The sequence below is a fragment of the Tamandua tetradactyla genome, chromosome 4, assembly GCF_023851605.1.
Source record: "Tamandua tetradactyla isolate mTamTet1 chromosome 4, mTamTet1.pri, whole genome shotgun sequence".
Lineage (NCBI taxonomy): Eukaryota > Metazoa > Chordata > Mammalia > Pilosa > Myrmecophagidae > Tamandua > Tamandua tetradactyla.
In genome coordinates this window covers 27,621,758-27,648,021 of record NC_135330.1, presented here as the reverse complement: position 1 = coordinate 27,648,021, position 26,264 = coordinate 27,621,758, and the positions used below count along the sequence as shown (strand labels likewise).

The window sequence follows — 26,264 nt, the reverse complement described above, 5'->3', positions numbered from 1 at the left end:
TCTCTCAACTCTGTGAACATATAAAAAAATTTATCCCTCAACCTCTCTTTAAGATTGAAGGGATTAAACTCTTTCAGGTAGAGACTGAATTAGGATAAAAATAGGACAACTGTAAGTCCCTGGCTTCCTATTCATCTCTGAAAGAATTAATAGAGAACTCTAAGTCCCTTGTTTCTTAACTAGCTCCAAAGGAACTAATACAGAGCTGCAAACTTCAGCTGCAAACTTCCTGGCAGAAAAATTTTCCTAAAGCCTCCAAGCCTCCCCCAAACCACTGAATTCTCCCCAAACCATAAAAGTTTGTAAAATTCTGGACCCAAAGCAAACTCTTAGTTAATAATAGGAAGCATAAGGTTATAAAGATTGTTAATCATTTGCCCAAAGACAAATTTCAGGTATGTAACAACAAACCATGAATTCTGCTAGCTATCTCCTCCTAGAACAAAGGTTCTAGTATTCAAGAACCTAGTATTCAAAGGTTACCGTGGAAACCTGCCACTAGTAGACTTTCCCTATAAAACAAGATGGCCCACTCTACTCAGTGTGTCTCTCCCTTGGGCATGCCCACATTAACCTCTCTAATGTACACTCTCCTTTTAATAACGTCTCTTTTAATAAACTTTACTAATTATGCCTACTAGCAAAAAAAAAAAAAAAAAAAAAAATGCAATGGGGCACTGTCCCGGGGAGAAAACACAGGAGTTCATCCCTCATCCCTCACAAAAAAACTCTTACCATTGAAAATGAGAGAATGGAAGGGAGGCCCTGGTTGTAAAAGAGAACTGGAGACCATGCAGCTAGTGCAAACAGCCTAAAGCACCCTTTTCCAAGGTGGCCCAGAGCATTCAGGGAGTCAGGGAGATGGGGACTAAGAAGTAAACCAAGCCACATTCCTTGAATGTGCGACACCAACGCCTGTTGCCCCCCATGAGCCCCTCCCACCCCATGCACCTGAACCCCATTATGCACCCCCACATAATGCTCCATGAACCCCCACCCTGACCACTGCCTCCTCAAGTGCATCCCTGCCCCACACCCCTGCTCCACCCACACTTGCCTGACTCACCTCTCCCACGTGGGGGCAGTCTTGCCCCCAGTCCTCCTGAGGCCCAGGGACCAACGCCCAGCTCCTAGACCCTACCTCCACCTCCCTGCCCCCTGCAGGCAGTCCCCTGCACGTCTGAGTGGTAGGATCTCACCTTCAACCCTGGGCCACACCCACCCCCAGCCCAAATAGTCGCCCAACCCTGCCCCACCTACTCCCTTGAGCTCTGCCCACACGTACATTAACTTCAGTACCCCCAAGATACATGCACCCTTGCACCCCCGCCACACCCTCCCAGATATGGGTAAGCATTGACCAGTGTATCTGGGCTACAGCCCAAGCAGATGCAATGCTGCCCTTACTGTTCCTGAGCTCTGTGGGTACGCATGCTAGGGCCCCACCCCCAGGTCTGCACACACCAGGGCTCCAACCCTAGATCCATGCACCCTTACAGCAACATCCTCCCCGCCAGGCACCCATGCATCTGTGCAACAACCTCTTGACTCATGCACCCCACTCCCGCTGCCCCACAAACGTACACATCCTTGCCCCACACCCCAGCACAAGCACCTTGCTCCCACAACTGGCAGGTGCTCAGGTGAACATCTGTGCCACACAGACCCTGCCCTGCACATGTGTGCAGCCCTGCAATCCAACCCTGGCACCTGCACACCGGCACCAGTGCCCCGCCTATCTGACATCACCAACCACTGACTCACATCCCTCAACCCCTGCGACCTGTGCCCCGCCCCTGCCCGCTTGCACATCCACATCCCAGAACCCCTGTACCTCTCCCCCTGCACAAGGACATACCCATGCCCTGTCCTCCCTGTGCCCTGACCTCTGTGCCCTATACCCCATGTCCTGATACACATGACCCCCATGCTCCACATGCCACCCACATCCTGCTTGTGCACTAGCACCCATGAAAATGCACAGATCCCCACCATGTCCTGCCTCTTTGTACCCCACGCCGTACCCTGCTCCTGGCACTCCAAGTCCTGCTTGGGCGGCACTCCAAGTCCTGCTTGGGCTGCACCCCGCCCCTATGGCCCCTGCACCACACCTCCACAACCCCATGTCCTGCACCCCACATTCAAAGGCACTAGCACAGAGTACCCGACCCATGCCTATACTTGCACCGCAATATGTCACCGCACTGTTCTGCCCTGCCTCAAACTCCACATACTGCTCCACATCTATCCTGCAAATACAAAGCTTTAGACTACTGAAGAAAATCAACTTCTAAAGTAACCCTATCAAGATATTTACATGCTTCAAAGGCAAGAGAAGATCACTAAGCATATCATGTGATGCAGACAGATACAGCACAGCCTAATAATCAAATAAAAACACCGGAGGAGACAGACTTTAGAATAACTAATCAAAGATGTTCATATAACTTTACGAAATAAAATCAGTAGGTTGGCTAATGACATAAAGGAGATCAAGAAGACACTAGAAGAGCATAAAGAAGAATTTGAAAGAATAAATAGAAAAATAGCAGATATCACAGAGATTAATGATGCTGTAGACCAAATTAAAAATATATTAGAGACACACAACAGCAGATTTGAAGAGGTAGAAGAGAGAATAAGTGAACAAGAGGACAGGACAACCGATTTTGAACACACAAAAGGACAAATGGCAAAAAAAAAAAGAAAATTTTGAATTGGATCTCAGGGAAATGATGGGCAAAACAAAGCACACAAATATAAGAATCAACAGTGTTGCAGAAAAAGAATAGTAAAGGGCTAGGAAGATTAACTGACAATATAATGGGAGAAAACTTCCCAACCCTTATAAAAGACATTTATGCAAATCAAAGCCCAGCAAACTCCAAATATAATAAATCCAAATATGTCTACTCCAATATGCATACTAGTCAGTCTGTCAAACACTGAAGAAAAGCAAAAAATCCTGAAAGCTGCAAGAGAAAAACAATGTACTACATACAACGTAAACTACGTAAGACTGAGTTCAGACTACTCAACTGGCACTATGGACATGAGAAGGCAGTGGCATAATATATTTAAGACCCTGAAAGAGAAATACTTCCAGCCAAGAATTCTGTACCCTAACAAATTCTCCTGCAAAAGTGAGGGAGAGATTAAAATTTTTACAGACAAACAAATGCTGAGAAAATCTGTCAACAAGAGACTGGCCCAATACGAAATACTAGAGGGAGTTCTGCCAGCTGAAAAACAAACAAACAAAAAAAACCACAGGAAAAAGAGGTCTGGAAGAGGGTGCAGAATTGAAGAGTACCAGTAATTTAAAGGATAAAAAGATAAAGAGGGTAAAGTATATATAGATCTGAGAAATATAATCCAAAGGATAAGATGGTGGGAAAAGTATATATAGATCTGACAAAATAAAATCCAAAGGATAAGATGGTGGATTCTAGAAATGCCTTAACAGTAATAACTTTATTATTAACAGATTAAACTTACCAATTAAAAGATAAGATTGGCAGAATGGATTAAGAAATATAATACAGTTATATGCTCTTACAAGAGACTCATCTTAGACACAAGAATACAAATAGATTGAAAGTGAAAGGATTAAAAAAGATGTTCCAGGCAAGCTGTAAGCAAAAGAAAGGAGCAGCCATACCAATATCAGGCAAAACAGACTTCAAATGTAAAGACATCATAAAAGACAAAGAAGGACACTATATATTAATAAAAGGGACAATTCAACAAGAGAACAATCATAAATGTCTATGAACCCAATCAAGGACCTTCAGAGTACATGAGACAAATAATGGCAAAACTAAAGGGAGCGATAGATGTTTCAACAATAATAGTAGGAGACTTCGATACAAGACTCTCCCCTATAGCTAGAAACCAGAAAGAGGATCAGCAAGTAAATAGAGAACTTAATCTGATAAATGAATTAGACCTAACAGACATATACAGATCATTACACCCCAAAACATCAGGATATACATTCTTCTCTAGTGCTTATGAAATATTCTCCAGGATAGAGCATACACTGGGGCACAAAACAGGTCTTTGTAAATTTAAAAACACTGAAATTATTCAAAGCACTTTCTCTGATCACAATGCAATGAAGCCAGAATCAATAACCACTAAAGAACAAGAATTTTCACAAATATATGGAGATTATATAACACTAAAGAATGAGAATTTTCACAAATATATGGAGATTATGTAATACTTTTAAATAATGAGTAGGTCAAAGAAGAAACTGCTAGAGAAATCAGTAGCTATCTAGAGACAAATGAAAATGAGAATACAACATATCAGCACTTATTGGATGTGGCAAAAGCTGTGCTGAGCAGGGAAGTTATTACCCTAAATATCTATATTAAAAAAAAAAAAGAAAGAGCAAAAATTGAGGACTTAACTGCTCACCTGGAGGAACATGAGAAAGAACAGCAATCTAACCCCAAAGCAAAAAGAAGAAGAGAAATAACAAAGATCAAAGCAGAGATAAATGAATGGGAGAACCAAAGAATAACAGAATCAATAAAACCAAAAGTTGGTGGTTCCTTGTGAAAATCAATAAAATGGATGGACCACTAGCAAGGCTGACAAAATAAAAAAAAGAGAGAGAGGATGCAAATAAACAAAATCAGAAATGAGGGGGGGTTTGTTACCACAGACCCTGAAGAAATAAAATTGTAAGATGATCTGATGAACAATTATACACCAACAAACTAGACAATCTAGATGAAATGGACAAACTCTGGAAACACATGGACAAGCTACACTGACTCAAGAACAAATATAAGACCTCAAGAAACCAATCACAAGAGATTCAATCAGTCATCAAAAATCTTACTACAAAGAAAAGCCCAGGTCAAGATGGCTTCACAGGGGCATTTTATCAAACATTACAAAAAGAACTAACACCAATCCTGCTCAAACTTTTTCAGAAAATTGAGGGAAAAGGAATACTACCTAATTCATTTTATGAAGCTAACACCACTTTAATACCCAAACTGGGTAACAATGCTACAAGAAATGAAAACTATAGGCCAATCTCCCTAATGGACATAGATGCAAAAATTCTGAACAATATATTAGCAAATTGAATCCAACAACACATTAAAATAATTATACACCATAAGCAAGTGGGATTTATACCAGGTATGCAAGGATGGCTCAACACAAGAAAATCAGCTAATGTAATACATCACATTAACAAATCGAAAGGGAAAAATCACATGATCTTCTTGATTAATACTGAAAAAACATTTGATAAAATTCAACATCCTTTTCTGATAAAAACACTTCAAAAGGTAGGAATCAAAGGTAACTTCCTCAATATGATGAGGGGCATATATGAAAAACCCATAGCCAGCATCGCACTCAATAGTGAGACACTGAAAGCTTTCCCCCTAAGTTCAGGAACAGGGTAAGGATGCCTTCTGTCACCACTGTAATTCAACATTGTACTAGAAGTTCTAGTGAGAGCAATCAGGCAGGACTGATTGTAAAAGGCATCCAAACTGGAAAGGAAGAAGTAAAACTTTAATTATTTACAGATGCCATTATACTAAACTCAGAAAATCCTGAGAAATCTCCAACAAAGTCACTTGAGATAAAAAAAATTCAGCAAGGTGGTGGGATATAAAATTAATGTGCAAAAATCAGTAATGCTTCTATACATAAGCGAAGACCTAACTGAGGAATCAATTAAGGAAAAAAATTTCATTGAAAATAGCAACTAAAAGCATCAAGTATCTAGGAATGAACTTAACTAGGATGTAAATGAACTTAACTAGGATGTCCATAGAAAACTACATAACACTGCTAAAAGTAATCAAAGAAGATCTAAATAGGTAGAAAGACATTCCATGCTCATGAATAGGAAAGTTAAATGTAGTTAAGATGTCAATTCTAGCCAAACTGATCTACAGATTCAATGCAGTACCAATTACAATTCTAACAACCTACTTTGAAGACTTGGAAAAGCTAATTACCAAATTCATCTGGAAGGGAAAGAGACCCCGGATAGCTAAAAGCATCCTAAAAAATAATAAAGTGGGAGGATTAACACTTCCTAATTTTAAATTTTATTATAAAGCCACAGTGGTCAAAAGAGCATGGTACTGGCACAAAGACAGAAGTATTTTTAAAAAAATATTTTTACTGACAAATCTTCATACACATGCATTCTATACAAGGTATACAATCAGTGGCTCACAATATCATCACATAGTTGTGTATTCATCACCATGATCTTTTTTTTTTGAACATCTGCATCACTCCAGAAAAGGAAATAAAAAAGAAAAAGAAAAAATTCATATATACCATATCCCTTACCACTCCCTCTCATTGACTACTAGCATTTCCATTTATCCAATTTATTTTACTCTTTGTCCTCCCTATTATTTATTTATTACCCATTTTTTTTAACTCATCTGTCCATACCCTGGATGAAAGAAGCATCAGACACAAAGTTTTCACAATCACACAGTCACACTGTAAAAGTTATATCTGTATACAATCATCTTCAAGAATCATGGCTATCTCTCTCTAAGACAACTTAGCAGGTGTTCTAATTTGCTAGCTGCTGGAACACAACACACCAGAAACAGACTGGCTTTCAATAAAAGGTGATTTACTTAGTTAACGTATAGTTCTTCAGAGGAAAGGCAGCTAACTTTCAACTGAGGTTCTTTCTTATGTGGGAAGGCACAAGGTGATCTCTGCTGGCCTTCTCTCCAGGCCTCTGGAATTCCAACAACTTTCCCCGGGGTGATTCCTGTCTGCATCTCCAAAGGCCTGGGCTGAGTTGTGAGTGCTGAGATGAGGCATGCTGAGTTGCTTGGGCTGTGCTACATTGAGCTCTCTCATTTAAGCACCAGCCAATTAAATCAAACATCATTCATTGCAGCAGTATGCCTCCTAGCTGACTGCAGATGTAATCAGCAACAGATGAGGTTCACATGCCATGCCTCATAGCCACAATAATAGAACTAGGCATTTTCATCTGGCCAAGTTGACACCTGAATCTAACTACCACAGCAGGTGAACTCACTGCCCTCTCTTCTACATGGGACACGACTTCCAGGGGTGTAAATCTCCCTAATTATGTGAGACAGAAATCCCTGGATGAGCTAGGACCCAGCATCAAGGGATTTAGAAAGCCTTCTTGACCAAAAGGGGCAAGAGAGAATTGAGACAAAATAAAATTTCAGTGGCTGAGAGATTTCAAATAGATTCAGGAGGTTATCCTTATGCATTATATAGATATCCCTTTTTAATTTATGGTGTATTGTAGTGGGTTGCAGGGAATTACCTGAAACTGTCAAGCTGTGTTCCAGTAGCCTTGATTCTTGAAGATGACTGTGTAAAGATAAAACGTTTACAATATGACTGTGTGACTGTAAAAAACCTTGTGCCTGATGCTCCTTTTATCCAGGGCATGGAAAGATGAGTAAAAATATATGGATAAAGAATAAATAAAAAGGAGAAGAAAGGGTAAAAGAAATTGGGTAGCTGGAAATACTAGTGGTCAATGAGAGGGAGGTGTAAGGTATATGATACATATGAGTTTTTTTCTTTTAATTTCTTTTTTCTGGAGTGATGTTTTAAAAAATTATCATGGTGATGAATATGTGATGATATTGTGAGCCACTGATTGTACACCATGTATGAAATGTATGTGTACAAAGATTTCTCAATAAAAATATTAAAAAAAAGAACCAAGGCTACTGGAACAGAGATCAACAATTTCAGGTACTTCCCTCCAGCCATGCCAATAAACCATAAACTAAAAAGGGATATCTATATAATGCATAAGAGTAACCTCCAGGATAATCTCGTGACTCTGCACACTAATGTTCACAGCAGCATTATTCACAATCACCAAAAGATGGAAGCAATCTAAGTGTCCATCAACAGATGAGTGGATTAAAAAAATGTGGTAATACATACAATGGAATATTATGCAGCAGTAAGAGGAAATGACATCCTGAAACACATGACAAGATGGATGCGTCTTGAGGACATAATGCTGAGGTGAAATAAGGCAGACATAAAGGATAGATACTGAATGATTTGACTTTTATGACCATAATAAAGGTAACATCAGAGGCTTATAATACAGAATATAGTGGACCTAGAGATACACAGAAGCTAGAGACGGGTGAACGGTTAGTTAAGGAGGTTTAACTTAAATTTAAGGGAATAGAAGAAAGGAAGGTGGTTCACTAGTGGGTCTATAAGTAATAGTACCATACTGAAGGTGAACATGATTGAAAGGGGTTGTACAGACCCATGTGTCCTACCAATTAACATTAAATATAAATAAGTTTCTTACATGAACTACTGCAGAGGTATGAATCTTGTACAAAGAGTGTACAATTTTAGGGTATGGGAGGGAAAACTGCTATTACATGCTATGGGCTATGTTTAATAGGAAAACATTAACAGTACCACAGCAACAGCAGGGGTAAATACTGTGGGGAGGGATAAGAGTTAGGGGGAGGTTTGGAATTTCTGTTTGGTGAGAGTGTGTTTATTGGTTATCCTTCTTTTTGGAACAATGGAATTATGTAAAATTGAGAGTGTTGATGGACTATTGACTTTGGACATTATACAGGATGCCCAATGGATGGAGGTGGCTGAAGGATGCACTGACTGAAAAGTAGATTGGAGAATGATGATGTGTACATATGATCGAATACTGCGCTACTACAAAAAGGAATGGAGTTGTGAGGCATGTAACATTGTGAATGAACCTGTGGGAGATTTGGTGAGGCAAAATAAGCCAGAAACAAAAGAGCAAATATTGTATGGTCTCATTTAGAAAAGGCTTGTAAGAAAACTGGGGTCTAGACTGTAAGCACTTATAGCAGTCACATTTAGTCTGGAGTGGTAATTGTTATTTTTGGATTTTGAGGGGCTGTTTTATGTATGTATAACCTGGTATTTAGAGATAAAAAAAGTTGATTAGGTTGGGATTAAGGTAATTCAGAATACAGATGTAAGGAAGACATTGTTTATATTTTAGAACGTTGTCCTAGTTTGCTAGCTGCCAGAATGCAATATACCCGAAACAGAATGGCTTTTAAAAGGGAGAATTTAATGAGTTGCTAGTTTACAGTTCTAAGGCCGAGAAAATGTCCCAATTAAAACAAGTCTATAGAAATGTCCAATCAAAGGCATCCAGGGAAAGATACCTTGGTTCAAGAAGGCCGATGCAGTTCAGGGTTTCTCTCTCAAGTGAGAAGGCACATGGTGAACACAGTCAGGGCTTCTCTCTTGGCTGGAAGGGCACATGGCGAATACGGCGTCATCTGCTAGCTTTCTCTCCTGGCTTCCGGTTTCACGAAGCTCCCCGGGAAGCATTTTCCTTCTTCATCTCTAAGGGTCGCATCTCTGCTTCGTAGTGTTGCTCTCTCTGAATCTCTCTCTCCAAAATGTTTCCTCTTTTATAGGACTTCAGAAACTAATCAAGATCCACCCAAATGGGTGGAGACATGTCATCCCAAAATCCAGTTTAACAACCACTCTTGACTAAATCACATCATCCAGGGAGATGATCTCATTACAGTTTCAAACATACAGTATTGAATAGAGATTATTTTACCTTTATGAAATAGGATTTACATTAAAACATGGCTTTTCTTAGGGGGCATACTTCCTTTCAAACCAGTACAAACATCACCTAAACTTTACCTTTGAGACCAAAGGAAGAAAGGTTTATTTTGTCCAGAAGCTAAATTTTCTGTAGCACATAATCTAACTCAACCTGTCTGAATAGATCATTTAAACAATCCAAACACATGGAGCCCTGAATAAGAATTACTCCTGTAGACCTTAATATAATGCCTGGATACATCCCAGGGTATATTAAGCAGATAATCAAAAAGTATTGGCAAAGTCCCTTGAGGGATGGGAGAAAAAAATATGGACCTATTAAACTTTACCACCAGGAAACCCCTGATATTGTGTCAAACATTAGAGACACCCAAATCAGTAGGCCACACCCTTGATCTTGACACTTGTTCTTATGTAGCTTATATATGTAGTGGAGAAGTTTAGCCTACCTATAAGTATGTCGAAGACTTACTTCAGGGGACCTCTTTTGGTGCTCAGATGTAGCCTCTCCCTCTCTAAGCTCAACTCTGTAAGTGAAATCACTGACCTCCCCACTACATGGGATGTGACATACAGGGGGGAAAGTCCGTGGTGGTGTGGGAGATGACTCCCAGAGACGAGCCTGGCTCTGGCTCTGTGGGATCAACAATGCTATCCTGACCAAAAGGGGGAAAAGAATTGTAACATGTAAGATACCAGCGGCTGAGAGAGTTCAAATAGAGTCGAGAAGCTACTCTGGAGGTCATTCTTATGTAAGCTTCAGTTAGACATTGCTATCTATCATAACTTGCCAAACTCCAACCAAAACCATTCCAGCCAATCCTAAAGGACACTTAGGGCATTATATAAGATTCTACAAAGGTTCCATGCGCTAGGGTAACTTTACAGAAACCTACAACCTCCAGATGGATCCCTGGACCAGATAAGTCCTGAAATGCAGAGGGGCCAGTCTTTCCAGAACATCAACTAATTTCATCTTCCTATCCCATATTATCGACAGCTCCTTACAATGTGAAAAAGTTAGAATGGGCATAGACCAAATACCCTTAAAGAGTGGGAGAAACATCAAAATTGATGGGTGAGTTATACAGAGAAGGTAGGGTTTAACAAATGAGTATGATTGCTGAACACTATATTGATATTTCTTTTAGTCTCCAGTATCTTAGAGCAGGTAGAAGCAAAAACCTAAAATTGTGGAATTGTAACCCATATTAAACTCTGAAATCTGTTCTACAACTAATTGTTGCGATGTGCTTTGAAATTTATTGCTTTTTTTGGGTATATATGTTATTTTTTTTCACAAAAAAGAAAAAAGTTGAATGCAATGATAAATGCACACAGCTATAGGATGATATTGTGAACCAATGATTGTACACTTTGGATGATTACATAGTATGTGAATATATAATATATATCCATAAAATATGCAATGGGATCTCTTTATTTAACCAGGCATCACTATTAAAAATCAGGGGAAAAATAGTTAATTAACACTATTTTAATATTCTTTCATCAATAAAAAAAAAAAATCAACTTTTAATTATTGGGGAAAATAGTTCTAATTATGCTAAAATAGGGCTTTTGTTATATATAAAATCATCCCAAATTACAAAGCGATTGGTTTCTATCACTCTAAGGATATTTAATATATAGTTTAGGAAAAAATCACAAACATATTAATATAGATGGAATTCAACTTTTCTTAATCCAATTAACCATATCCAAAAATGAGGAACCTTCTGCACAACTTGCCAGCTCCCCTATTCCTTTTGTCCAACTGAAAAAAGAAGGGTTTCCTGGGAAGTCAAGATTTATCAAGAATATCAAGGTCCAGAATATTTTTTTTTACCATATACATAAAAATATTTGTTTTTTGATCCCTGCAAAAATTCGTATCATTTAAAACCACATTTTTGAATTACATGGCTAACATTTTTAGTTAATCAACTCTTCAGTGTTGGTCCTAGAAAACAATTTTCAATGGAACTCTGAATAATGGAGCAAGATAATATTCCGTCATTGATATGAATAGTGTAAGAGGTAGCACCTTTAACATGAAGCCACAGGTTGTGAAGTTTGGAAGTACTGGCCTACATTATCAGAATTTGCTGTCATATTTTCAGTCCTTCTGGGTTGCACATTATTTGCAAGTGTGTGTGTACATGCTCAAGAAACAAATCTTTAAATACAGTTAATTCCTTTGTCAGCAATTTAATTTTTGCTTCCAACCATTCATTCTGTAAGTTGAGCTGATTTACTTTCTGTAGCGTATCCTGTGTTTTCTGCTTGCTTTTCAACCGGCTCTTTTTCACAGCCATGCTGTTCTCTCTGCATTGATGATACTGGTTGCTGTTTTGTTCCATAAGTGAACTCTTTCCTCTGCTTGCTGGGAGGCATATCTCTGCCTTCTCAATCAGGGCCAGCAGGCATCAGTTGAGGAACCTGCTGTAAGGCACTGCTATGTACCTGAGAAGGGATAACACTTGGTTCACTCTCGAGTACTGGGTTGCTGTGATATGTTGCCCATTTGGGCACTCTTCCTTGCTAACACAGAAGAGACAGAAATGAGAGCAAGGTGATCGGTGGTTTCCACACTCAACTGCCAAGAAAATCTTCACATATACCATGTGCTGTTTAATTCCCCAGGGATGAATGACCTCTCCAAGATCAGAAAGCCTTCCTGAGAGTCATGATGTGTTCCTGTGCCTCCAGCCCATCACTCCCCCAGCCTCTCTGCAGCATGTCCCATGCAGCTCAGCCCAACATCATTGCAGCTGTCAGCCAGGAGGAGTGACAGTTACAAAACACACAGCTGTCCCTGGTCCCCACCTCGGTCACCAGCTTCCCCAATCATTTATTTTTAAGTGTGCTTGTTTATTTTGTTTGTTTTTACTTCTATGGAGCTGATCCCTCCATTTTTTTTCAGTTATACAATCTATATACCTCTAGATATTAACATGCTTCAGGGTTTCATAGATGTGTTTCAGACATACTAAGATCACTGTAAATCAGGGCCCACAGCTGAACGAACTGGGGCATGTGAGAGCAAGATGTTATTTAAAAACACTTACTGGAGATTTCCAGTGTGCTAGGTACTGTGATAGATATTACAGAAAATGATGCCTCAACAAACAATTATAGCACAATATGATATGCATGGGTAAGTTCAAAATATTTATGAAAGAGCAGAGGAATGAGTAACTCATCAGTATGGTGCCATAGAAGGCTTTATGTAACAAATAACATTTGTTTCTTGAAGGATAAATAAGAATACAATAGGTAATCAAGGGCAGAGACATTCCAGGAAGAAAGAACAGCCTGCAATTCATGTGGGGAAAGAGGCATAAAAGAGGATGGGTGTGACCAATGTATGATAAATAGTATGTGGGCATGCAGTAGCATGTTTAGGGAATGGTAGTGTGCTGTGGGAGAGAGACTAGAAAAATAGGCAGAAATCAGATCATAAAGTACTTGTATGTCATGCTAAGGGGTCTACTCTGCCAAATAATGCCACAGATGCAATACTACAGAAGCAATGCTCACATCGGCTTCCAAATTAACATCTCAAATGAAAACTGTATAATAAAGAATAAAATTGCAAATTGTCTCACTCACCTTTCAACACTATTGAGATAGGATGATCCATCATGGCCTCCTACTGCATATAACAGGTCATCAAGAACACTGACTCCAACTCCACATCGCCTTTTGCTCATTGAAGCTACCATTCGCCATTCGTTGGTTTGAGGATCATATCGTTCAACGCTAGAAATAGCATCTCCACTGCACCAACCACCAACTGGGGGAAGTAATGGAAAAAAATGGTCAGGGGAATATATGTCCTAAAGTATAGAATGTGTCACTCACTGCCATCCTTTACATTGTGACCTAATGCTTGAACCTACCAAATGTACCTAGATGTAGGTCAAAACACAAGTTTTGATTTTAACATATGCCACTGGGATTGTTATAATATTTAATCAATTTTCTAAGTAAGTCCATATCATGCCCATATTATAGAGGAGGGCAAAGATAACAATTCAAGTAATGTTGGAAGGTAATATAGCATAAAATGGATAGAACACTGAATTTAATTAGAAAACTGAGTTTCAGTGTTGTCTCTATTAGCTATGTGATCTTGGGGAAATCCTGTAAACTCTGTTGAACCAGTTTTCTATTTGTCAACTCAGGAATCAAGTTTAAAAAGTGAAACATTATATATGTGTTTCATATATAATGAAACAGTTTCAGTTTCACATCTTATATCAGTATAAGATGATACATAATGTAATATGTGGTCTAAAGCCAAAAGAATGACTAAAATTCAGAAGCTTGGTTTTCTTTTATTCTATTAGGGAAGATGGATTTGGGCTAATCTGTTTGTGATCTCTTAATAGGGCTCATTGTGATTAAAAATATTTAAAACATTCTCATGATTTATATTATAAAATATTTGATGTTTAAACTGCGGTCAGGACTGAATTCTAAACTGTCCAACGTGACATTTAAGATCAGAAAACATTTTGAAGAAATTACGTTTTTCATGAACGAGTAATACAAAACATAAGTTTTAAGCTGAGTGCCATAAAGCTTCTCTGAATGGTACCTGAAAAAAAGTGTGGTTATGGCAAATACCTTCAATTTCTTATTCTTTAAATTGCTAAATTTCAATCCAAAAGAAAAACTAGGATTCTGGAGCATAAAAAATGAAATTGAAGGATACCTCAAAGTATCTGAAAACTGCTGGTTTCTAGGAGTGTCTTATGTAACTTGCTGAGCCAGAATAAAATGGAAATAATGTTTATAAACTTCTAGAAGTATCACTACGTAGATTTTATTTCAAATTTTTTTTTCTTTTTTTTTATTAATTAAAAAAAGAATTAACAAAACAATTAGAAATCATTCCAATCTACATGTACAATCAGTAATTCTTAATAACATCACATAGTTGCATATTCATCATTTCTTAGTACATTTGCATCGATTTAGAAAAAGAAATAAAAAGACAACAGAATAAGAATTAAAACAATAATAGAAAGAAAAAAAAACAAAAAAAACAAAAACAAAAAACCTATACCTCACATGCAGCTTCATTCAGTGTTTTAACATAATTGCATTACAATTGGGTAGTACTGTGCTGTCCATTTCTGAGTTTTTATATCCAGTCCCGTTGTACAGTCTGTATCCCTTCATCTCCAATTATCCCTTCTCTTTTTTTTTTTTAATTAACGGAAAAAAGAAATTAACCCAACATTTAGAGAGCATACCATTCTACATATGCAATCATTAATTCTTAACATCATCACATAGATGCATGATCATCATTTCTTAGTACATTTGCATTGGTTTAGAAGAACTAGCAACATAACCGAAAAACATATAGAATGTTAATATAGAGAAAAAAATAAAAGTAAAATAGTAAAATCAAAACAAAACAAAACAAAACAAAACAAAAACCTATAGCTCAGATGCAGCTTCTTTCAGTGTTTTAACATGATTACTTTACAATTAGGTATTATTGTGCTGTCCATTTTTGAGTTTTTGTATCTAGTCCTGTTGCACAGTCTGTATCCCTTCAGCTTCAATTACCCATTGTCTTACCCTGTTTCTAACTCCTGCTGAACTCTGTTACCAATGACATATTTCAAGTTTATTCTCGAATGTCCGTTCACATCAGTGGGACCATACAGTATTTGTCCTTTAGTTTTTGGCTGGATTCACTCAGCATAATATTCTCTAGGTCCATCCATGTTATTACATGGTTCATAAGTTTATCTTGTCTTAAAGCTGCATAATATTTCATCGTATGTATATACCACAGTTTGTTTAGCCACTCTTCTGTTGATGGAGATTTTGGCTGTTTCCATCTCTTTGCAATTGTAAATAATGCTGCTATAAACATTGGTGTGCAAATGTCCGTTTGTGTCTTTGCCCTTAAGTCCTTTGAGTAGATACCTAGCAATGGTATTGCTGGGTCGTATGGCAATTCTATATTCAGCTTTTTGAGGAACCGCCAAACTGCCTTCCACAGTGGTTGCACCCTTTGACATTCCCACCAACAGTGGATAAGTGTGCCTCTTTCTCCGCATCCTCTCCAGCACTTGTCATTTTCTGTTTTGTTGATAATGGCCATTCTGGTGGGTGTGAGATGATATCTCATTGTGGTTTTGATTTGCATTTCTCTAATGGCCAGGGACATTGAGCATCTCTTCATGTGCCTCTTGGCCATCCGTATTTCTACTTCTGAGAGGTGTCTGTTCAAGTCTTTTTCCCATTTTGTAATTGGGTTGGCTGTCTTTTTGTTGTTGAGATGAACAATCTCTTTATAAATTCTGGATACTAGACCTTTATCTGATATATCATTTCCAAATATTGTCTCCCATTGTGAAGGCTGTCTTTCTACTTTCTTGATGAAGTTCTTTGATGCACAAAAGTGTTTAATTTTGAGGAGTTCCCATTTATTTATTTCCTTCTTCAGTGCTCTTGCTTTAGGTGTAAGGTCCATAAAACCGCCTCCAATTGTAAGATTCATAAGATATCTCCCTACATTTTCCTCTAACTGTTTTATGGTCTTAGACCTAATGTTTAGATCTTTGATCCATTTTGAGTTAACTTTTGTATAGGGTGTGAGAGATGGGTCTTCTTTCATTCTTTTGCATATGGATATCCAGTTCTCTAGGCACCATTTATTGAAGAGACTGCTCTGTCCCAGGTGAGTTGGCTTGACTGCCTTATCAAAGATCAAATGTCCATAGATGAGAGGGTCTATATCTGAGCACTCTATTCGATTCCATTGGTCGATATATCGATCTTTATGCCAATACCATGCTGTTTTGACCACTGTGGCTTCATAATATGCCTTAAAGTCAGGCAGCGCGAGACCTCCAGCTTCGTTTTTTTTCCTCAAGATGTTTTTAGCAATTCGGGGCACCCTGCCCTTCCAGATAAATTTGCTTATTGGTTTTTCTATTTCTGAAAAATAAGTTGTTGGGATTTTGATTGGTATTGCATTGAATCTGTAAATCAATTTAGGTAGGATTGACATCTTACCTATATTTAGTCTTCCAATCCATGAACACGGTATGCCCTTCCATCTATTTAGGTCTTCTGTGATTTCTTTTAGCAGTTTTTTGTAGTTTTCTTTATATAGGTTTTTTGTCTCTTTAGTTAAATTTATTCCTAGGTATTTTATTCTTTTAGTTGCAATTGTAAATGGGATTCGTTTCTTGATTTCCCCCTCAGCTTGTTCATTACTAGTGTATAGAAATGCTACAGATTTTTGAATGTTGATCTTGTAACCTGCTACTTTGCTGTACTCATTTATTAGCTCTAGTAGTTTTGTTGTGGATTTTTCCGGGTTTTCGACGTATAGTATCATATCGTCTGCAAACAGTGATAGTTTTACTTCTTCCTTTCCTATTTTGATGCCTTGTATTTCTTTTTCTTGTCTAATTGCTCTGGCTAGAACCTCCAACACAATGTTGAATAATAGTGGTGACAGTGGACATCCTTGTCTTGTTCCTGATCTTAGGGGGAAAGTTTTCAATTTTTCCCCATTGAGGATGATATTAGCTGTGGGTTTTTCATATATTCCCTCTATCATTTTAAGGAAGTTCCCTTGTATTCCTATCTTTTGAAGTGTTTTCAACGGGAAAGGATGTTGAATCTTGTCAAATGCCTTCTCTGCATCAATTGAGATGATCATGTGATTTTTCTGCTTTGATTTGTTGATATGGTGTATTACATTAATTGATTTTCTTATGTTGAACCATCCTTGCATACCTGGGATGAATCCTACTTGGTCATGACGTATAATTCTTTTAATGTGTTGTTGGATACGATTTGCTAGAATTTTATTGAGGATTTTTGCATCTGTATTCATTAGAGAGATTGGTCTGTAGTTTTCTTATTTTGTAATATCTTTGCCTGGTTTTGGTATGAGGGTGATGTTGGCTTCATAGAATGAATTAGATAGTTTTCCCTCCACTTCGATTTTTTTGAAGAGTTTGAAGAGAATTGGTACTAATTCTTTCTGGAACGTTTGGTAGAATTCACATGTGAAGCCATCTGGTCCTGGACTTTTCTTTTTAGGAAGCTTTTGAATGACTAATTCAATTTCTTTACTTGTGATTGGTTTGTTGAGGTCATCTATGTCTTCTTGAGTCAAAGTTGGTTGTTCATGTCTTTCCAGGAACCCGTCCATTTCCTCTAAATTGTTGTATTTATTAGCGTAAAGTTGTTCATAGTATCCTGTTATTACCTCCTTTATTTCTGTGAGGTCAGTAGTTATGTCTCCTCTTCCATTTCTGATCTTATTTATTTGCATCCTCTCTCTTCTTCTTTTTGTCAATCTTGATAGGGGCCCATCAATCTTATTGATTTTCTCATAGAACCAACTTCTGGTCTTATTGATTTTCTCTACTGTTTTCATATTTTCAATTTCATTTATTTCTGCTCTGATCTTTGTTATTTCTTTCCTTTTGCTTGCTTTGGGATTAGTTTGCTGTTCTTTCTCCAGTTCTTCCAATTGAACAGTTAATTCCTGCATTTTTGCCTTTTCTTCTTTTCTGATATAGGCATTTAGGGCAATAAATTTCCCTCTTAGCACTGCCTTTGCTGCATCCCTTAAGTTTTGATATGTTGTGTTTTCATTTTCATTTGCCTCGAGGTATTTACTAATTTCTCTTGCAATTTCTTCTTTGACCCACTCGTTGTTTAAGAGTGTGTTGTTGAGCCTCCAGGTATTTGTGAATTTTCTGGCATTCTGCCTATTATTGATTTCCAACTTCATTCCTTTATGATCCGAGAAAGTGTTGTGTATGATTTCAATCTTTTTAAATTTGTTAAGACTTGCTTTGTGACCCAGCATATGGTCTATCTTTGAGAATGATCCATGAGCACCTGAGAAAAAGGTGTATCCTGCTGTTGTGGGATGTAATGTCCTATAAATGTCTGTTAAGTCTAGCTCATTTATAGTAATATTCAGATTCTCTATTTCTTTATTGATCCTCTGTCTAGATGTTCTGTCCATTGATGAGAGTGGGGAATTGAAGTCTCCAACTATTATGGTATTTGTGTCTATTTCCCTTTTCAGTGTTTGCAGTGTATTCCTCACGTATTTTGGGGCATTCTGGTTCGGTGCATAAATATTTATGATTGTTATGTCTTCTTGTTTAATTGTTCCTTTTATTAGTATATAGTGTCCTTCTTTGTCTCTTTTAACTGTTTTACATTTGAAGTCTAACTTGTTGGATATTAGTATAGACACTCCTGCTATTTTCTGGTTGTTATTTGCATGAAATATCTTTTCCCAACCTTTCACTTTCAACCTATGTTTATCTTTGGGTCTAAGATGTGTTTCCTGTAGACAGCATATAGAAGGATCCTGTTTTTAATCCATTCTGCCAATCTATGTCTTTTGATTGGGGAATTCAGTCCATTAACATTTAGTGTTATTACTGTTTGGATAATATTTTCCTCTGCCATTTTGCCTTTTGTATTATATATATCATATCTGATTTTCCTTCTTTCTACACTCTTCTCCATACCTCTCTCTTCTGTCTTTTTGGTTCTGACTCTAGTGCTCCCTTTAGTATTTCTTGCAGAGCTGGTCTCTTGGTCACAAATTCTCTCAGTGACTTTTTGTCTGAGAATGTTTTAATTTCTCCCTCATTTTTGAAGGACAATTTTGCTGGATATAGGAGTCTTGGTTGGCAGTTTTTCTCTTTTAGTAATTTAAATATATCATCCCACTGTCTTCTAGCCTCCATGGTTTCTGCTGAGAAATCTACACATAGTCTTATTGGGTTTCCCTTGTATGTGATGGATTGTTTTTCTCTTGCTGCTTTCAAGATCCTCTCTTTCTCTTTGACCTCTGACATTCTAACTAGTAAGTGTCTTGGAGAACGCCTATTTGGGTCTAATCTCTTTGGGGTGCGCTGCACTTCTTGGATCTGTAATTTTAGGTCTTTCATAAGAGTTGGGAAATTTTCAGTGAAAATTTCTTCCATTAGTTTTTCTCCTCCTTTTCCCTTCTCTTCTCCTTCTGGGACACCCACAACACGTATATTTGTGCGCTTCATATTGTCCTTGAGTTCCCTGATACCCTGTTCAAATTTTTCCATTCTTTTCCCGATAGTTTCTGTTTCTTTTTGGAATTCAGATGTTCCATCCTCCAAATCACTAATTCTATCTTCTGTCTCTTTGAATCTATCATTGTAGGTATCCATTGTTTTTTCTATCTTTTCTACTTTGTCCTTCACTTTCATAAGTTCTGTGATTTGCTTTTTCAGTTTTTCTATTTCTTCTTTATGTTCAGCCCATGTCTTCTTCATGTCCTCCCTCAATTTATCGATTTCGTTTTTGAAGAGGTTTTCCATTTCTGTTCGTATATTTAGCATTAGTTGTCTCAGCTCCTGTATCTCATTTGAACTATTGGTTTGTTCCTTTGATTGGGCCATATTTTCAATTATTTGAGCGTGATCCGTTATCTTCTGTTGGCGTCTGCGCATTTAGACAGATTTCCCTGGATATTGGATCCAAAAGTTTGGAAGATTTTTCTGTGAAATCTCTGGGTTCTGTTTTTCTTATCCTGCCCAGTAGGTGGCGCTCGTGGCACACGTTTGTCTGCGGGTCCCACCAGTAAAAGGTGCTGTGGGACCTTAAACTTTGGAAAACTCTCGCCGTCCTGGGGGTTCGCTAGCCGAAGCGGCTTGAGCCGGCCCGGGGTCCGAACGCAGGGAGGGTTGCTGGTCGCCGCAGCCAGGGAAAGAGCCCGTCCGAATTTCCTAGTCGGCCCTGGGCAACAAGCGTGGCGGGAGGGCGCCAGCGGCAGCGGCCCGCCCGAGAGAGTGCACGTTCCCTGGGAGTCACGGGTTTGGAAGGGGCCTCCCCCACCCGTCACCGTTCTCCGCGGCCTGGGGGTTTCCGATCCAATTCTCTCAGTTGGTCCTGGGGCTGCGCGTGGTGTGGGCGCCAGCCGCCTTGGTTTCAGGGGACCGCCTCTCCAATTCTCCCAGCCGGCCCGGGAAGGGGGAAGGGAGTAACTCTGGCCGCTTGCCACCCCGCCCGGTAAGGCCCGCGCGCCTCGGCGATCTCACCCGAGCTGCTTCTCTCAGCCAGCCACCCGTTCCAGGATGGGGTACGCTGTCTTTTTTATCTCTGTTGTGGCTTTGGGCGCTTTCTGTATCGTTTCTACTCCCCTAGCAGGTGTCCTGGAGAAGAAACTAAGATCCGCGCGTCTTACTAAGCCGCCATCTTCCAGGAAGTGTATCTTTATTTCAAATTTTGATGTGCTATATAAATTTTATTTTCTTATGGTTTCATTTTAAATCAGTTTATCCAACTAATGCTAAAACATAGTTAATTCTGTGTAAATTCATTAGTTTACATTTAAATTCTGTTCTAGGATATATGTAAGGAGTGTCAACATCACGGAAAGCATCCTAAATTCTAAAATAAAACTGCTGCAATTGTGAAGATTATAAGCATTTGAGATTAATGATGCAGTCTAATCATTATATATCTCAAGCACAATTAAAAAAAATTTTTTTATTAAAAAATTTTTTAAAAACAAATGACAAGAAAGAAACACAAACATTCTTAACATATGATCATTCCGTTCTACATATATAATCAGTAATTCACAATATCATCACATACTTGCATATTCATCATCATGATCATTTCTTAGAACATTTGCATCAATTCAGAAAAAGAAATAAAAAGAACAGAAAAAGAAATAAAATGAAAACAGAAAAAAATTATACATACCATACCCCTTTCTCCTCCCTTTCATTGATCACTAGCATTTCAAACTAAATTTATTTTAACATTTGTTCCCCCTATTATTTATTTTTATTCTACATATTTTACTCGTCCGTTGATAAGGTAGATAAAAGGAGCATCAGACACAAGGTTTTCACAATCACACGGTCACACTGTGAAAGCTGTATCATTATACAATCATCTTCAAGAAACATGGTTACTGGAACACAGCTCTACATTTGCAGGCAGTTCCCTCCAGCCTCTCCATTACATCTTGACTAACAAGGTGGTATCTATTTAATGCGTAAGAATAACCTCCAGGATAACCTCTCAACTCTGTTTGGAATCTCTCAGCCATTGACACTTTATTTTGTCTCATTTCGTTCTTCCCCCTTCTGGTTGAGGTTTTCTCAATCCCTTAATGCTGAGTCTCAGCTCATTCTAGGGGTTTTCTCAATCCCTTGATGCTGAATCTCACCTCATTCTAGGATTTCTGTCCCACATTGCCAGGAAGGTCCACACCCCTAGGAGTCATGTCCCACGTAGATGGGGGAGGGCAGTGAGTTTGCTTGCTGTGTTGGCTGGAGAGAGAGGCCACATCTGAGCAACAAAAGAGGTTCTCTTGGGGGTGACTCTTAGGCCTAATTTTGAGTAGGCTGGACCTATCCTTTGGGGGGTGAAGTTTTATATGAACAAACCCCATATTGGGGACTCAGCCTAAAGTTTTGGTTGTCTGCACTGCTTGTGAGAATATCAAGAATTCAACTTGGGGAAGTTGAATTTTCCCTCTTTCTCACCATTCCCCAAAGGGGACTTTGCAAATACTTTTTCATTCACTGTTCAAATCACTCTGGGATTTATCAGGGCATCACTCTGGACAAACCAACAAAATCTCATGCCCTATTCAAGGTTCCATGTACTTACGGTGTTAATTAAGCTGTCTACATAAGTTACATTAGGAAATGCACTAGTCAAAATATAAATTTTGTATCAAATAAACATTTTTTGCTTTAGTTCCACATGTAAGGTAAATTTTTAAAATATTAATTACTATCAATTTTTAACACTCTGCAGTACTGACATTCCTATGTTCTTCCTCATGCTAAAACAATTTTTAAAATTTGTACATTTAGTCACTATCATTATATACTCTAGGCATTCCTAGATTATACCATCTCAGTCTTTATTGTCTATCTTTCTTTCTGATTTCATTTGTGTCCCCAGCCTTCCCCCCTCTATCATTCTCACATTCAGCTTCATTCAGTGTTTTAATATAATTGTATTACAGTTAGGTAGTATTGTGCTATTCATTTCTGAGTTTTTACAATCAGTCCTGTTGCACAATCTGTATCCCTTCAGCTCCAATTACCCAATATCTTACCCTATTTTCTATCTCCTGATGGTCTCTGTTACCGATGAAATTGTCCAAGTTTATTCACTGATGTCAATTCATATCAGTAAGACCATACAGTATTTGTCCTTTTGTTTCTGGGTAATCTCACTCAGCATAATGTCCTTAGGGTCCATCCATGTTGTTACATACTTCATAACTTTATTCTGTCTTACGGCTGATGTCCTTAACGTCCATCCATGTTGTTACATACTTCATAACTTTACTCTGTCTTACGGCTGCATAATATTCCATCATACGTATATACCACAATTTGTTTAACCACTCGTCTGCTGATGAACATTTTGGCTGTTTCCATCTCTTTGCAATTGTAAATAATGCTGCTATAAACATTGGTGTGCAAATGTCTGCTTGTGTCCACGTCAGGCACAATTTTATAATAAAAGTTGTTCCAATTTGAATTTGTTATTCTGGGGTGGAATCTTTTTATTCATTTTTTATTTCCTTTTTCTTTTTTTTGGCATGTACAGGCTCCAGCAATCAAAGCTGGGGCTCCGGTATGACAGGGCAAGAATTCTAACACTGAGCTACACTTTCACCACCAAGAGTAGAATCTTTTTGATTGTGTCATGGAGTTATAACCCACCCATAACTTTTGATTAGATAGTTTCCATGGAGAAGTGTCTTCACCCATTCAAAGTGGCACTTCTTACTGGAGCCCTTTAAGAGGGAATCATTTTGTAAAAAGATTTAGAGGAACCAGAACCAACAAAGTACACACAGCCAGAGATCTTTGGAGATGAAGACGGAAAATGCCCCTGGGGGAGCTTCATGAAACAAGAAGCCAGGAGAGAAAGCTAACAGACGTCACCATGTGTCCTCTCAGCTGAGAGAGAAACCACAAACTTTATCGGCCTTTCTTGAGTGAAAGTAATCTCTTGTTGATGCCTTAATTTGGACATTTTCATGATCTCAGAATGATAAACTTGCAACTTAATAAATTCCCTTTTTTAAAAGCCATTCTAGTACATCACATTCTAACAGCTTACTAACTAGAACAGAAATCATTATAACTAGCTTTTTATTGGATTTCATGGCTTTAAATCAAATTGATATCACTTTATATTTTGTGTTCTTTGATACCAAAGGAAAAAAAAATAGGTCTGTACAAAACCAAATTTAACTCTTTACTGAGGCTTAAGTAAGTATGAAAAAGAAAGAGTTGCTCAATTCTACTGCCTCATGGTGATTTTATGTGCATTATCTTTTCCAAGGCAGCAAGTGATGGCACAGCTGGGATAGAACTAGTCAATTTACTACTACTAGCTGAGTAAACTGTGTTTAGAAAAATTAAGTACATGGACAGTCTCTACCCTTAGATTTTTTCATTTTGAGTTAAACAACATATTTAAGAAAACTACTGTAGAATGGGAGACGTGCTTTATGTGTGTGATACATTAACTTAAAAAAGAATCATTTCAAAAGCAGATTTGGTGAAAAAGTGTTACTTTGAAGGCATCTTTCAGAAATAATCTGAAATAAGGTTCATTAAGCTGTGAACATTAAAAACTTAGCAGAAACACATAATTATTGATAAGCATCAAGAAGGAAAATTGAAAACAAGAGGAAAAGCCAAAAACAAAGATATCAATAGGAGTTAAATATTCCTTAGTTAAAACTACTGCGTATATAGATTTGATCTTAGGCTTCTAGTGTTTATTTTCACAGAGTAAAGAAGAAAGGAATATTACTTCCAAGGGTTAAGCAAGTATTGGTAACTCAGCATTCCAAAAATAATACAAACAAAATTTCAATAAAATCAAAGTGAACTAAGGACTAAAGTTTTTTTTTTAATAATTAAAAAAAAATTAAAAAATAACACTTAGAATCACCAAAAATGGATATCTTAGTTACCTTAACCACAGGCGTATGTAAATAAAGTATCCAAATAATCATTGTACACAGGGAGCCCAGAAAAAGAATGAGAGCCTTTAATTCTATACAGCTTAATGCAAAGCCTGGATACATCCTGGAGTATATTAAGCAGATAATCAAAAAGTAATAGCAAAGTTCCTTGAGGGATGGGAGGAAAAATATGGAACTTTAAACTTTACCACTGGGGAAATCCCAGATACTGTGACAAACTTAGGGACACCCAAATCAATAGGCCAATCCCTTGTTCTTGAGGCTTCTCTTCTGAAGCTTATATATGTAGCAGAGCAGCTTAGCCTACCTATAGGTATGCCTAAGAGTTACTTCTGGAGGACCTCTTTTGTTCCTCAATTGTGGTCTCACTCCCTCTAAGCTCAACTCTGCAAGTGAAATCACTGCCCTCCCCCCTATGTGGGATATGACATGAAGGGATAAAAGTCTCCCTACAGGCGTGGGAGATGACTCCCAGGGATGATCCTGCCCTGGCATCATGGGATAAACAATGCATCCTGACCAAAAAGGGGGAAAAGAAGTGTAACAAGAAGGTATCTGCGGCTGAGAGAGTTCAAATAGAGTTGAGAGGCTACTGTGGAGGTCACACCTAAACAAGCTTCAGTTAGACATTGCTACATATCACAACTTGCCAAACTCCAACCAAAACCATTCCAGCCAATCCTAAAGACTACGGGGCATTATATAAGATTGTACAAAGGTTCCATGCACTAGGGTAACTTTACAGAAACCTACAACCTCCAGATTGGTGCCTGGTCCAGATAAGTCCTGAAATGCAGAGGGGCCAGCCTTTCCAGAACATCAACTGGTTCCATCTTCCTATCCCATATTATGGACAGCCCCTTCCAATGTGAAAAAGTTAGAATGGGCATAGTCCAAATATCCCTAAAGAGTGGGAGAAAGATCAAAATTGATGATTGAGTTATACAGAGAAGGTAGGGTTTAACAAATGAAATTGATTGCTGAATCATTATATTGATATTTCTTTTAGCCTCCAGTACCTTAGAGCAGGTAGAAGTAAAAACCTAAAATTGTGGAACTGTAACCCACATTAAACTCTGAAATCTGTTCTACAACTAATTGTTGTGATGTGCTTTGATATTTATTGCTTTCTTGTATATATGTTATTTTTCACAAAAAGAAAAAAAAAGAGAAGGAATAGTTTAACAGAGAAGAAAGGATTTAACAAAGGAGTATGACTGCTGAATCATTATATTGATATTTCTTTGGTTTCCAGTGTCTTGGAGCAGCTAGAAGAAAAAATGAAAAACTGTGGAATAGTAACCCATATCAAACTTTAAAATGTGTTCTATAACCACTTGTTACTGCTTTTTTGTACACGTTATATTTCACAACAAAAAAAATGTTAAAAAAATAATTGTAAACCTGTGCTTGCACCGTAAGTTTCATAAACCAATGTCTACAAATGTAGACAGCAGAGTTCTTAAATATTAAAGACTAAAATACCATTTAATCAGCTGTCAAAACTGTGAATGTTCTTAAAATATCAAGTAGAAAGTTACTACAAATATCTACATTGCTATAGTAAGGACCTATGTTACTAAACATTTTCCTG

General features: G+C 37.9%; 1 protein-coding gene across 2 annotated transcripts in view; it reads right to left on the bottom strand.

Annotated features, from left to right (window-relative positions):
* KLHL20 (kelch like family member 20) overlaps positions 1-26,264 on the bottom strand; it is a 151,268-nt gene that overhangs the window by 26,840 nt on the left and 98,164 nt on the right. For both annotated transcript variants that reach the window (XM_077157004.1, XM_077157005.1), the window contains exon 7: positions 13,243-13,426. In XM_077157004.1, the coding sequence (XP_077013119.1) occupies positions 13,243-13,426 (184 nt within the window). The remainder of the gene's footprint in view (positions 1-13,242; positions 13,427-26,264) is intronic.